The sequence below is a fragment of the Rhinolophus hipposideros genome (assembly GCF_964194185.1).
Source record: "Rhinolophus hipposideros genome assembly, chromosome: 4".
In the NCBI taxonomy this organism is placed as follows: Eukaryota; Metazoa; Chordata; class Mammalia; order Chiroptera; family Rhinolophidae; genus Rhinolophus; species Rhinolophus hipposideros.
In genome coordinates, this window is record NC_138050.1 from 99,301,371 (window position 1) to 99,315,428 (window position 14,058).

The 14,058-nt window shown below is 36.6% G+C and overlaps 1 protein-coding gene across 1 annotated transcript in view; it reads right to left on the reverse strand.

Annotated features, from left to right (window-relative positions):
- VWA8 (von Willebrand factor A domain containing 8) overlaps positions 1-14,058 on the reverse strand; it is a 298,600-nt gene that overhangs the window by 131,356 nt on the left and 153,186 nt on the right. Inside the window, exons 22-26 of the mRNA XM_081046044.1 lie at positions 11,882-11,957; positions 9,830-9,965; positions 8,605-8,724; positions 5,966-6,171; positions 4,561-4,712 (exon numbers count right to left, since the gene is read on the reverse strand). Coding sequence (XP_080902170.1) covers positions 4,561-4,712; positions 5,966-6,171; positions 8,605-8,724; positions 9,830-9,965; positions 11,882-11,957 — 690 coding nt within the window. The remainder of the gene's footprint in view (positions 1-4,560; positions 4,713-5,965; positions 6,172-8,604; positions 8,725-9,829; positions 9,966-11,881; positions 11,958-14,058) is intronic.

Below are 14,058 nucleotides of genomic sequence, written 5' to 3' on the forward strand. Positions count from 1 at the left end.
TACACCCCCCAAATCTGAATCTATCAGACCTCTCTAAAGAATAATTTGTGTATTACAGATGTATGACATCATGGTCAATAATGTTTTCCAAGTAGATTACCTAAAATCCCAAGGCCATTTTAAATCAACACAATTGGTAATTTTCAGTATCCAAAGAATAACTCTGATACAGAAACTGCCTACAATCTGCATATCAATCTGTTTAGAATTGGAACTGATAGCACATATATTACAGTTCTGCCCCATTAGCTTTCTAACCTTAGCGAAGTGATGTAACCTCTCCGTGCCTCCAATTCCTTATCTACAAAATGCAATAACAATAATATTATATGTGATAGTTTTGTGATGAGGATTATATAAATTCATATACAGAGAGTGTTTGGAAATGTGTATCACACAAATAGTTACCTATAAGTGTTTATATTACCATTATTATCGTTATTAATTAGAGGTAGAGTATTTATATTCCATTAGTAAATTTATGAAGGGACAAGTCTCTCATCTTTAGAACTGTCAGGTAGAGGGTGGCATAGAAATTTAAAATAAAATATCGTATAAGTCACTTAAAAATGGAGTTAGAAAACACAGGATGTTTTTCTTCCTTTAAACCAATGTTTCCCCAGCATATTAGAGTTCATAAATTACTCTGAAACACACTTATAAATTGGGAAGAATTAATGTACTAGAAGTATGTTTATTCTCAAATAAAAGAAGTTTCAGATAAAAGCTAATTTGAGGGAAAAACAAGCAGACTTTGCTTTGAAATTTATATCTAAATCTACCGTAGTAAATAATCTATATGTCTTTGGTTGGGTGCCTGGTCTAGTGTGTTTCCCCGAAAATAGGACCTAGCTGAACAATCAGCTCTAATGCGTCTTTTGGAGCAAAAATTAATGTAAGAGCCGGTTTATATCATATCATATCATATCATATTATATCATATCACATTATACCATACCTGGTCTTATATTATAATAAACTAAGACTATGTCTTACATTAATTTTTGCTCTGAAAGATGCATTAGAGCTGACTGTATTTTCGGGAAAACACGGTGTGTGTGCGTGTGTGTGCATTTTTCCCAAAAATGACACTGGAAACTCAAGAGCTCTTATCATTTTTTTAAGAGCTCAGATTTTAACCCAACCCTCCTATCTCTATCTAAATTTCTCCCCGTGTGCCTCCTTATCTGGTTGTCTCACCATCTCTTTGGCATATCCTTTCCCATGTATTAGAAACTTAAAAGGGGATAATGAAAAAACCTCAGGAAGTACTAGTGGGAAGGGGCAAAGTCAATGTGGGGATCTAGGCAGCCAATTGTGACCCCAGCACTAAGATCTGGGAATGCACTGTATGTCGGGAAGAAGGCTGCGTTATGGCGCAATGAAGCAAGGTAGAATAAGCACCCAGTAGGACTCGGCTTACTGTTTAAAGTCCAGGTTTAGCAAAGGTTTATTAAAGAAGGTAAGTCATAGTCACTGCATACTATCACCTTGGTCCTTTTGAAGACATGCAGAGACCTATGAGCTAGGCACCATCACTGCACTAGTTAGAGGACAAAAGGGAAAGTGACAGCATCTCTCTTTTGGGAAGTTAGCCAAAGGCTCTCATGGGATATCACCAAACAGCCAAAGCATATTTTAATTTCAGCTGAGGAAAAAGGTGGGGTAGAAGATCGTACAAACCGAGCTCTAGCATGAGCTCTGCCCCATGTGAAATTTTCCCTCTTCTATGACACCTGCCTTAGTTCTCTTCTGGGTGATAGGCAATGGCTGGCCAACTACTGTTCCAACCGCATCTCAAGGGTGAATGTGACCATTTTATTCTGGACTCAGTGTAACTTTGTTCCCGTCCAATAAAGCTATGGTTGGATTAGGGAACAAGAAAATACCAGGTTTGAGCAATACTGTTTCATTCAGGACAACAGGATATTAACAGTAATTAAAACATTTTGTCCTTCCTTGGGAACAGAAACCAACGTGGATTTCCTTCATGAACGCAGTATTTGCACAGGTAGGTGAGGCTGGCCTTGAAGAGCTGGCTTAGCACAAAGCCCAGTGAAGGGAAGGGCTTAGCAGAAGCTCTAGGAAAGTCAAAGGAAATCAAGACTGCATGGGGACAACTTTAAATCTTCAGAGTCTATGTGATTACTATCGACAGTAATCTAGGGGGAAAAGGAGAGTGTTAGTACCACTTCTTTTTCATTTTTTCTTTTTACAGATGAGAGAAAATTAAGATTACAGTAAAATGCAAAGGACACTAGAATAGGAAAGATCCTTATGCTCAAGGTTAACCTTATTAGCCTTACGAAGATGACCATATAGTCTGGCCTCACTAGGACAGTCTTACTTTACATCAGCTTTTACAGAATTAGTGTTAATAGCACCCCCTTCCATTCTTAGTAATGTGCTAATCAGATGGTAAGTTATACGGTTATGCTATCTACCAATAGGGTAGAACCTCTCTCTCCACGGCTGACGTGGGCATACAGGTTAAAAGCACGACTAACTGCTGAATTCCCAGGCCGGTGCTTTGGGCACTTTTCCAGCCTACACTCTCAAAGCAAAGGGCTGACAATTCAACGGAAACAGACATGTGGGACCTGTAGATTTCACTAAAGGGCAATGAAATGACATCACCACTTTTGAGCTGCCCTAGTCATTGCAATTTACACAAGAAAAAAAAATGGTTTGAATGTGCAAATTGTAATCTACTGTTATCTCCACCCCAAGGGAAAATTCACTCATCCTCCACATTGACTATATGTCTATTTTTAGCTACAGGCTGTGGGTGGACAACTAGGTGTTTCCGTCCCCATCTCAGGCATGAGTGTGAGCATCTTGTTGCCAGGCCCAGTGCTTTTACTTCCACTCGTATGGAAAGCACTAGAGTTGGAATTAACCTGCCATGGCAAGAATTAACAAGCCATGGCAAGAATTTTTCAGTTTAGAACTGAGGACGGTAATATATAAGTTACACCATTTTATCTGTCTTCCTTAGAAACTTAAACAGCCAACAATTTTCTTTTGATTGATCTTACCAACTTAGTATTTTAATTTTTAGTTCAAGTGTGCAAGAGTACAAAAGAAAGTTATTTTTAAATCACAAGACTGGTTTCCAAGAAGCCTAAACTCTAATTATATAAATTTGTTAATGGTAATAAAAACCATCTTATTTCCCACTGAAAATGAAGACATACGAGTAGTTTATAAAAAGGATGCTATAAAAAACCCAAGAAACAAAAAACATGAGCACTAATAAGTTTGCATATTAAAGACAATTTCTTGAACTTTCTAATATAGAAGGTATGCTATCCCATTGAATTACCAAACTAGTTCCAAAATGCCCATTAACACTGCTAAGCAATCAGTAAAATAGTATTTTACAGAAAAGTTCATGTCTTAGCAACCGACACGAAATCACTCGTCTCAAAAAAATTTACTGTTATTAATCATATAAACCAATTTGCTGACAATTTCTAACATAACTATCTTATGCTTTTACCACAAAAGGGAAATATTTGTTTCTCTTTAAGAAATCTTGAAGAATTGTTAAAGCTTTAATAATTTATTTTTATTGGCATATATTCTGATAAGTTTTATAGTAACTTCAAAGAATAAATAAATAAGGATGACGTATACACTTAGGATATATATGTGCGTGTATATATCTAAACATATATGTATATATGTATATATAGCTGGACTAATCATTAATTTATATTTAACAATTTTTTGTCTAAGGAAATTAGAAAGTGGCCCCTATATGAGACTGAAGTTAAATAATAATTTGTCTCTTAGGAATTTATGACAGTATAATTGACTATATTTTACGGACAAAGATAGCATTGGATACATTATTATAAATTAATCAGTTGTGCGTATTTAAAACTGTTTCCTCTTGAATTTGCATGGACTTAACTACTCTACTAATAAACTCTGTCAACTATCTCTCTGGTCAACAATGTATTTGCAAGATTCTTTATAAAGTTTAAGTACGTAGCCTGTAATTACAAAATAAAAGATAGACAACCAGCCCACATGAAACAAAGCCACTGATTTTCACTGCCTCTTTCACCTTTCAAGCTAAAATAAGTAACCCAAAATCTCTTAAGTTAATGTGATAAATTTAGAAAACTATCATGACAGAAAAATATACGGCGACATAAATAACATCTTAACTAAATACATATCATCCCTTTATGTTGTTTTCATGCTTGTGCAATGATTTTGTACTAGATTGGGAAATAGTGAGAGTTATAGTAATTCAACAAAAGGACAGAGACTGTTAAAGAAACAAATATTTCCCTTTATTTGATTACATTATATCCACTCATGGGACATTCAAAGTAATTGAAATTCTCAATTTACAGGCCTCTAAATAATGCTATTTAACTGAAATCCAGAGAGCAAATAGCAACATATATTTGAAAAGCATACTTGTGGAAAGTAATTTCCACACCAACTCAGTTTAGGAGTTAACAGCAGATTCAGAATTATCAGCATTTAAGAATCAGTATAGTAACATTCAACAGTATTTTATCAATAGTGAGTTTGCCTTACTCCTTCGCCAGCTGCACACTCATGGGTTTGGCTCCGATGGGTATCCCGTACTTGTGCAAAGTGTTAACCAAAATCTCCCTCATATCGTTGTTGTAGGAATCAAAGTCGAACACATTCCTAACCACACTGGACAGACCTTCGGTGGGAAATTTCTGTATAAATAAAAAATTCCCTTATTACATAGGTGATAAAAAGCACAACATCATTAAGATTTACAAAATTGATAGAACAATAATGATCAAGTGAACTTTAGTGGACATTTACTTGCCTTATCAGATAACCAGTTGGGAGGAATATATGCATTTTTTTCTTTCAATGCTTATTCTGATCACTTAAGATTTTCCTCTTTAAGTAAATATTAGAATTGGAGGGGGAACACTTCCTTCTCTCAAATGTTAAATCAGGGCTCCGATCCCCATGCTCAGCAACTTCCACTGCTTCCTGAAATTTCCTGCCTTTAAAATGAGTACCAGACTGATCAAATAAAAAATGCTATTTGAACAAAGCATTGAATATTTATACGGAAGAAACAGAGAATGCAGAGGTCTATGAGTAAATGAAAAGAAAAAGATAATGGAACAAGAAAAGAAGAGGAGAACCTAACAAGTACAGAGCATAGAGAAATAGGGAAGAGCAGACGGAAAGAAAACAAGTATTACTAAAAGCTGAGTTTACACTGGTCGTATCCTCTGAGTCTGGCTCTGTCTTGATTTTCTTTAGGCCCTGGGATCGGAGCTGGATTTATGGTTTTGTAGGCAGAATACAGCTTTCTATTTTCCTTTCTAGGTGTTCCTTGGAGGGTTGGAGATGGGGCAAAGATCAAGAGTTATTAGGTTATGACAACTTAAAGACCATTATTTGTGATAAATAGAATTTACATAGGTTTCTGTTTAATTTTCTTTACCAAGGTAGACTATACACTGTACACGGCTACAGGGAATTTCATTTCCTGTTCACTTACTCTATCTTATAAAACTTTCTTGCAGTATTTACAGGTATATAATCAATACTGTTAGTTCCTAGTCTTTCCATCTCCAAGTCTCCTGTTTGCAAAATGGAAATATTTTTCACTCAGCTACCATGTGCTTGTATAAAAGTCAAGTAGTAATAAAGTTGCCCAGCTGTCTCACCCTGTCTTCCTGACCCCCCAAAACACCTCCGCCAATTTCCTGGCTTCTTGGTAACGGCCATGACACAGAACTCAACCAAAGTCAATTCAAAGACTAAATATTAAATGTCCACTGGTTTTCCAGATTTCAAATTTAGATGACAAACACTTCATATTGTATCATCTGAATCAGTATGACTTTTCTAGAAACTGAAAGACTTGGTATAAATTAAACAGTCAAAACCAAACAAGGTTGATGGTTTCTTGTAAACCTTTATGCACAGGTGTGTGCCTCACCTGTAAGTGCTTGACTATGTTGACAACTTCTCTGGTAGAATAAGGATAGTTAATAATTCCCTGGTCGGCTAAACTCCTCAGCTCTCCAAAAGCAGCCACAAGCTTCTGAAGGATGGGCTCAGGCACGTTTGGTCCATATTGTCTGAGCATCTCGAGCTCTGCCTGGGGTTTGGGATTATCCACTGCATGGCAGCTAAAAATATCACCTAGAGGAGAAAAACATTCACATTCAGCATGCAGCTAATCCATTATAATGCCACAGAAAACAGGGAATGGTCATTGAAAGAGCCACTGGTTGCTCACCAAAGCACTTCTATTTTTAAATGTGTAAAACTGCACTGAAAGCCCATCCGACAACAGGATGATACATGAAGAAAGCAAATGACTACAGCAAAAGAGAATGGAACGAAGTGATGTGTGGTTTATTTCACATAGAGTTATTTCTGTTAAAAATTACACAATACTTGCATACAATCTCATTGGGAGATACTCAGACACAAAGGACAAAAGAGAGAATAGCCTGTGTCTTTGCCGATTCCACTCGCTTCCCCATAGCACCCCGTGTTATCAGGTCGGTGTTTAATTCTTCCACACCTGTATTAGTATGTTTTAAAAATGCACACATAGAAACATATACAGTTTTGGTGATTTATTCCTATTCCATTTGATTGGAAAATAATCTCCATGTGGTTCTGAGACCACATTTTTAACTTTAACAGGTGTTGAATATCTTCAGAAATTATACACATCCAGCTCATATGCATGTTTCTGTACGTATACTTAAAAAGCGGGAATTACCATCTTCACTCCCTAAATAATTTGTGTCTTGTGCAGATCGCTAGAATATACTTTAGAAGTTAGTTTTGGAAAAGTAAACCTGCAGAGACAATGTCTAAATTAAAATCAAGAAAAAGGAGTGTAGAAATACAAAATATTCCATCTGCAATTTAGGCATCTGAGAATATACTAGAAAAACATAATTTATGCTCAAGAGAGATGACTTTCTCATATTGAGTGCTCATATAATTCTACTGATTCATAATCCAGGATACCAGGGACCAAAGGAAGTTAAAGCAAATAAATTAGCATTATTTGTTGTGTTCATTTTAGGAAGAAAGGCCATCTAGATCTTCCTTTGACATAGAAACCATCTGAATCATTATTTTATCCTTATAACATATTTATAAAAGCAACCGAATAAAATGCAAGCTATCATAACTTTGAGCTTATCTCACAGACCAGCTCGTTCAAATACAAACGTAAGGAACAGCTTTTGCCTGCTTTGCGGAAAATCAAATGTAATACTAACATACAGCTATAATTGAGCCCTCATCCATTCATTCATCAAGTAATTAGTAAAGGTCTTCATGTGTCAAGTGCTATTCTAGGTACTTTACATACATCAGTGATCAACGATACAAAAATCCCTCTCCTCGTGGAGTGTATATTCTGGCACAAGGAAACAATAAATATAAATATTAGAAACCGAATGTTTCAGAGGAAAAAGAAAAGCGCGGTGCAGGACATCAGAATGGTGATGGTAGGCAGGTGAGTCTAGTAGGTCTCATGTCTACAATTGCAGATCTCTAGGGTTAGAGCATTCCAGGCCAAGGAATAGCTAATGCAAAGCCCAACGGCAAGCACACTTGGCATGTCCCAGGAAGAAGCAGGAGAGCAGGTGGCTGGAACAGAATGAGTGATGGGGACAGCAGCATAAAGCAGTTAGCACACGAGGTCAGAGAGCTAAGAGGACTGGGGAGACATATTGTGTGCTCTTTTCAAGAGATTCTCTGCATGTACAAAGTGAAATCATGTACACACATCCCTCTTGCCTTCTGTGTTTTTTTAAATTAATTCAAATAGTAGACTACTATACTCACTGTTCTGAATTTTTGTTTTTTAAATCAGCATGGGGAAACTTATCCATTCTTCTTTTTTTATTTTATTTTTTTAAACAGCTGTATAGCATTCTGTTGTGTGGATATAACAATTTCTTTATCCAGTTCCTTTTGGGTTGTTTCCATTTTTTTGCTCCTATAAACAATGCTGTATTGCCTATCCTTGTATTTACATTATTGCATGGCTAATTCCCTTGGATAAATTCATGGATGTGGAACTGCTAGACCGAAAATTCTGGTAGCACACTGAGACTGCTTCATGGTCAGTATGGGAATTACCAGTTTCCAGAATGACCTACTTGCCACAGAGACACTATTCTTATAGGCTCTTGAGACTAAGGTGAGCCCACGGCCTCTCCATCAATGTCGTCAGTCTTCTGAGCTGGCCTCCAGCCTGCTCAGGTTCAGGGGGAATGTGACAAAACTAGACACTAAAAAACCATTTTGTGTTTTATTTCTAAGAGGCCCTAAACAACAAAGTATAGTGTAATTATTTAAGGAAACAGACTCTGGAATCAGAGCCACGCTTTAACACTCATTATCTAAGGGGCCCTAGAAAAAGAATCTTGCTGAATGTCAGATATTCTCCTTCTTTACCATGGGGATAACAAATACTGTCACGGGTAGTAGTGATGATGACACAGCACACAGCAGAGTTCCGTGACAGCCATTATGGCAGTGTTAGTAAGGTAGTATTATTATTGCTATTGCTTTTGTTATTATTATCATTATTGCTTTTACCTAAAGTACCGAAGAAATCGTTGCCTAGGAAAGGAAATCCAGGTCTATTGGCCAGAACAATCATCCTAAAATCAGGATGAATCACTACAACATTGTCTCTTCCGTTCACATTAGCAGAATCTGAAAAACAAAATTTCTATTTATTCTTTATTGATAAAATTCTTAAGAATATCAAGTTACAGGCTTTAAAATAATAAAGCAATCGTACTGTTCAGTTATTTGAAAAACTCTGAAATCTGCTGTAACAACTTGGTTGCAGGAAAAAAAATCTTTCTTGAGAAAGTTTGCGTAAGAACAGAATACTGATAAAGCCTATAAAATTATACAGGAACTTGCATTTTTTTATGTCAATTCAATGTATACGTAAAAGAGCAAATTTGTCCAAATGTCTTATAGTTCTTAAATTTGGCTTGAGATGCTATTATTCCTTAAAAGAAAAAACAAGGTAAGAATTCATAAGAAGGGATAATTAAAGGACACTCAAGGACAATGCAAACATCCTTTCGTGTTTGTCAGATCAGCAGCTCTGTCACTTTGCAAAGCAACTACTGTCTGCAGCTAAGCAGTGATTCTTGTTCAGATTATGTACTCTGAAACCTAATCGCATAGAATAAAGGTCTTCAACACCCTGTTAACCCATTTGTGCAATGCTGATTTATTTCCAGTCAAGAAATTCTACTGTAGTTCTTAAAATAAATAACCTCGAGTTGACTGGAGCTTTCTTTGTGCACATGTTTAAGGTATTAAAGAAACTGAATACTATCATTAAAAAATGATAGTTGTGAAGCACCTGTAGTTTTATTTGAGAGGAGTGTAACTCTACTGAGCTAATAACATTAATTTTAAGGTTGTAATAGAAACACGTTAGAGCTTTAAAAAATTCCAGCTAAAAATGAAAGAAAGTAAACTGCACGCAAATAACTGAGCGATGAGTATAATAAGGATTATATGTTGGTATTCTAAGAGTAGAAAAATACGAAGCTGATTTGTCCTAAAACTACTGTTGAAATTTTCGAAGATACTCTGTTCTGTGGCTATAAAAAGTGAAACTGACTAACCTTGGTTCAGACATAATAGATTTTTATAAGTGACTGTCAATAAGGACAACTTGAGGTTTTTTGGACTTACACTTGTTGCTTTTAGAGAAGTAGTTAACGGTGTCATTTGATACCAGAAATGTAAAAATTGCATATATTGAAAGAAAAGTTGCTTTTTTCATACTCACTTGCAACAATGCGTCTTCCATCTGCTAGAATCATTTCTCCATTTTCTACTAAAGTTTTTAAAATACAGGTGACATTTGTTGGGGCCTTGTCTGCCTCATCTACTACCAGAATATGACCCAACTTCACTGCTTTAACCTTGAAGACAGAACATTTACCATAAACAAAAACTGAAAGCAAACATTTTAAAAAATCTTCATCTCTCATTGCTTTGAATCTATAATGGCTGATTATATTTAAGTTATGGATAAAAAAAAAAAAAAGCCTGTAACACAGCTGGGAACAAAATTTACGGGTCTCTACCAAAGGCTACCCATTTACTAGACTGCCGAGTCTGAGGTTACCACTTTATTTCCTGTTAGCAATATAATCATTCTTATGTTGAGGATGTCTATAACATGGTACAGACCAGAGTGGGGGAGATTTAAAACAAGGGTAGCACTGAGAAATTAAAGTGCCATGGGGGTTAAGTGAGTGAGGTATCGTAGTAAATGGTGGATTTTCAAACACGACATTTATTACGGCTCTAAAAAAGACATAATTTTAACAGATCAGAATGGATGGTGAAGACATGGTTATTTGAGACAAAAGGGGATCAATGGTCCAACTCAAGAAATCCTGGAGCATAGCGAGGGAAGAGTGAATATGAGTAGCCTATCTGGGTTGAAGTAGAGGCTAAATGTGAGAAATGAGAAAATAGGGCCTAAAAGGGGAGATCAGGTCTCTACTACTAAACACGTGATTGCTAGACAGAAAACGATGTACTTTCCTTCATCAAGTAATGGGATGTAACTAAAGAGCGATGAGTTCAGATATGATAAGAATGGAACTTCAAACTGCACGTCAGGGCATTTAATCTGACGGCAATGTGTAGAATCAACTAAAAGGGGATTATCATAATAATTTGGTAAAAAAATGGGTTGGAGGAGCAGATTTTAGGGTCCAAGGCATTGGGGGAAATGAAAATTAAAAGCATTAGAATGATCTGAAAAGTTCAGACGTATAATCTAGTCTTGGCAACTGATTAGATAGGAAGAATGGAAAGGAAAAGTAAGAAAAGGTTCTAGGTCTTAGAACCTGAGTGAATAGTAACATCCTGAAAAGAAAGATAAAAGCTAGGAAAAACTCTTTAAAACACTTGTAGAGAGTGGACAGGAAGACATACTCAATGAATTTAAATGTAAAGCCAAAGATTATTTTTTTTAAAATAGTAAGAAACATCTCATAACATTAAATGGATCAAATCATAAACTTTTCTCATTGCACAGTTTTGGCACATAATTGTAAGGAAATACAGACTGAGAAATAGTGATTCCCCATACTGCAAATATTTTATTCCATATTCTAAAAAAACTGATGACAAATTTTTCTTTTTAAATTTTAGAGTAAAAATAAAGTGAATTAAAAAAGAAGATAAAACATGTAGCTTCTAACATGAGCTGCAGGCTTCACTTCTCTGTGTAGGGAGAGCCAGGCCCCACCGGGAAGAATTCCGGCAGGAGATACTAACAGGTGCCGGACCATAGATGTCCTCGGGATGGCTTCTTTGTGCCATTGCCGCAAAGGAGTTATCTACACAGAGGGGCAGGCCAGGCAGGCTGGGATTTCTTTGGGCCTCATGTGAGAAGAGAGGAATGGATCTTCCCAGTTGCCCAAAACATTGGGCTAATATTTCATTCATTAAAATCATTTTAAAAAACATTCCAGAAGCATTATCTAATTTCAAACTCTACACATTTGAAAATAACAGAAAACTATGTTTCTTATTTAAATTCTGGAACGGAAAAGAAATCATTAGAGGATTTCTATCATTCCCTAACTCTGTCACTCTGGAGACAGAACAGAATTAGAAAGCATGTTATTCTCCCCAAAGAATTTGCATTTAAGTATCCACTCCCCAAATGATATATAAATGAGTGCTTTCCAGTGAAGACTGAAAGATATTGGAACCTACGAAAGACTCCATATTCCCGGTCAAAGGCTGAAATACAATGATCACTAAAAAAAAAAAAAAAAAATACAGTTGTGAATATTCATATAAATGGATTACTCACCAAAGGCGAGTCTTCATACACGATAAGCCCATCTTTAACAGAAGGCTGAAGAGTAAGGGTTTGTACCGTGGTGTCCCTGTAGTGAAACCAACACACTTTACAGTTAGTATGGAAATAAACCGACATTTGATCATGAATAAAAATACAACACAAGAGCACTTCTTTTTTACTTTTGGTTCATCATGCCCAAATGAATAAAAATTGCAATGAAATTCCATTCAGCAACAGTATTTTGTACATGCAAATATAAATTAGAAGGGATTGGGAATTAATCCAGGTTTGCAGATTATCTAAATTCTTCCCTTTTGTCTTCCAGATAAAAAGATCAATCACTTCTCTTTCCCTTGTGACCATTTTTAGACCAGAGTAGGTGGCCTTGCTGTGTGTTCCCGCTGAGCCCTGATCTCCCCCGATTTTTGCCCTAACACACTATACTGCTGTTGCTTACTTTAATACCTATCTTTCCACACCATATCTACCTTGATCTACCTTGTCCCTCATCCTGTCCCCAGCATCTAATGGATGTCTTGCTCATGGGGAGAATTTAATAAATATTTGTTGAATAAATGAATGCATAATGAAGTGAACAAAAATGCTATAAGTCAAAAAAAAAACCCCAACATTATAGCTTATAGCGCAACATAAATTTATTGGAAGATGGAACTCTTTTTTTTTTTTAAACCGAGAATCTGGAACTACAGAACCCACTTTTGTAAATGTTGAGTTTGACTGAGGCTGACTCTCTTAGAGGTAAGGAACCTTCCTTATTCCTTTCTAAGTGTGTATTAGGAAATACAGTCATGTCGAGAATTACACTTAAGGTTGATGAGTCAAAGATTGAGGGAAAATGTTTTCATGTCCGTCGCAGACTCCAGCTGAGCTGAAGTTCACTTCTAACTGCAGCAGGTAACTTCTGCTTCTGAGGCCTCATCGGCCAGGGCTTGAGCAGCTATGCTGGCAATACAACTATTGACATTTACAGTTTCTAGATGACCTGCCCTATTTGCACCAAGCTTGAAAGGCTACTGCCTTTTACCAACCAAATGGTGACTGATTTTTTCAGTTAATTCCCTGGTGGGTCTGCCATATTGCCATTCCTGAGCCTTAGTCCAAGCTCCCATGATCCACTGCTTCCTCTGGCCCTAGCACTACACTTTACAAAGAACCTAATATTATTCTTTAATCTTTGCTAAAATTCAAATTCAAATGTGCCTAAAATAAAGCCTTGGGTGATGTTAAGGAAAGTGAGACTACATTATCACAATTTATTGGAGCTCATCAACTTTTAGTATGAATAAAATGTTTCTTACGCAATATGACAATACATAGTCATATGTTCATTTTCTGTAGTCCTGGGTCTTATAAGTTTACTGTAGGACATACTTTATGCTATCTTCTACTAAAAATTAATGTTTAGAGGTTAAAACAATCAAGAACAGAGCTTAATTAATCTTACTTAAATTCACTGTTAATATTCCAGCAATACAGAAGGGGGTGGGTGAGGAAGAGAAAAAGATGTGTTCACACAGATTTTTATAGCAATATAGCGAATTTCTCACTTTAGCTGTCACATATTTAATGGGCACCAACATGACACCTTCCAGCACCAAAATGGAAAAAGGAACTCTTGTATCATTGTGGGTAGGAAGAAAATTCAGTTATTATCATCTTAACTATAGTGCCTCAGAGCAGGGTAAGAACAGGAAATTCAAGCTGAATTCCAACTCTAAAAAGGCAAATGAAATTGCGCTGTAATACTTGAGTTCTGATAGCATACACCTTGTCAAATTAGATTTCTGAAAAGATTTTGGTACCAGAAATAAAAACGGTTAAGTTTGAGTGAACAAGTACAACCCATGTGACTTCCAAAAGGGAATACAAACGAGGATAAATACAACTGGCAATTATGGCTTTCCGTGGAGCAGTCTATGAAAAATAGGAATAAGATAAAAGTTGGGCCAGCCTAGGGGCACAGGTGGTTGGAGTGCTGTACTCCTAACGAGGTCGCGGGTCCGATTCCCTCATGAGCCAGTGAGCTGCGCCCTCTACAGCTAAGATTGTGAACAACAGCTCTCCCTGGAGCTGGGCTGCCCTGAGCAGCTGGAGGTTGGTGGGTGCTGCCGTGTGCTGTCACGAGTGGCCGGTGGCCAGCGTGAGTGGCCGGCAGCTGGTGTGAG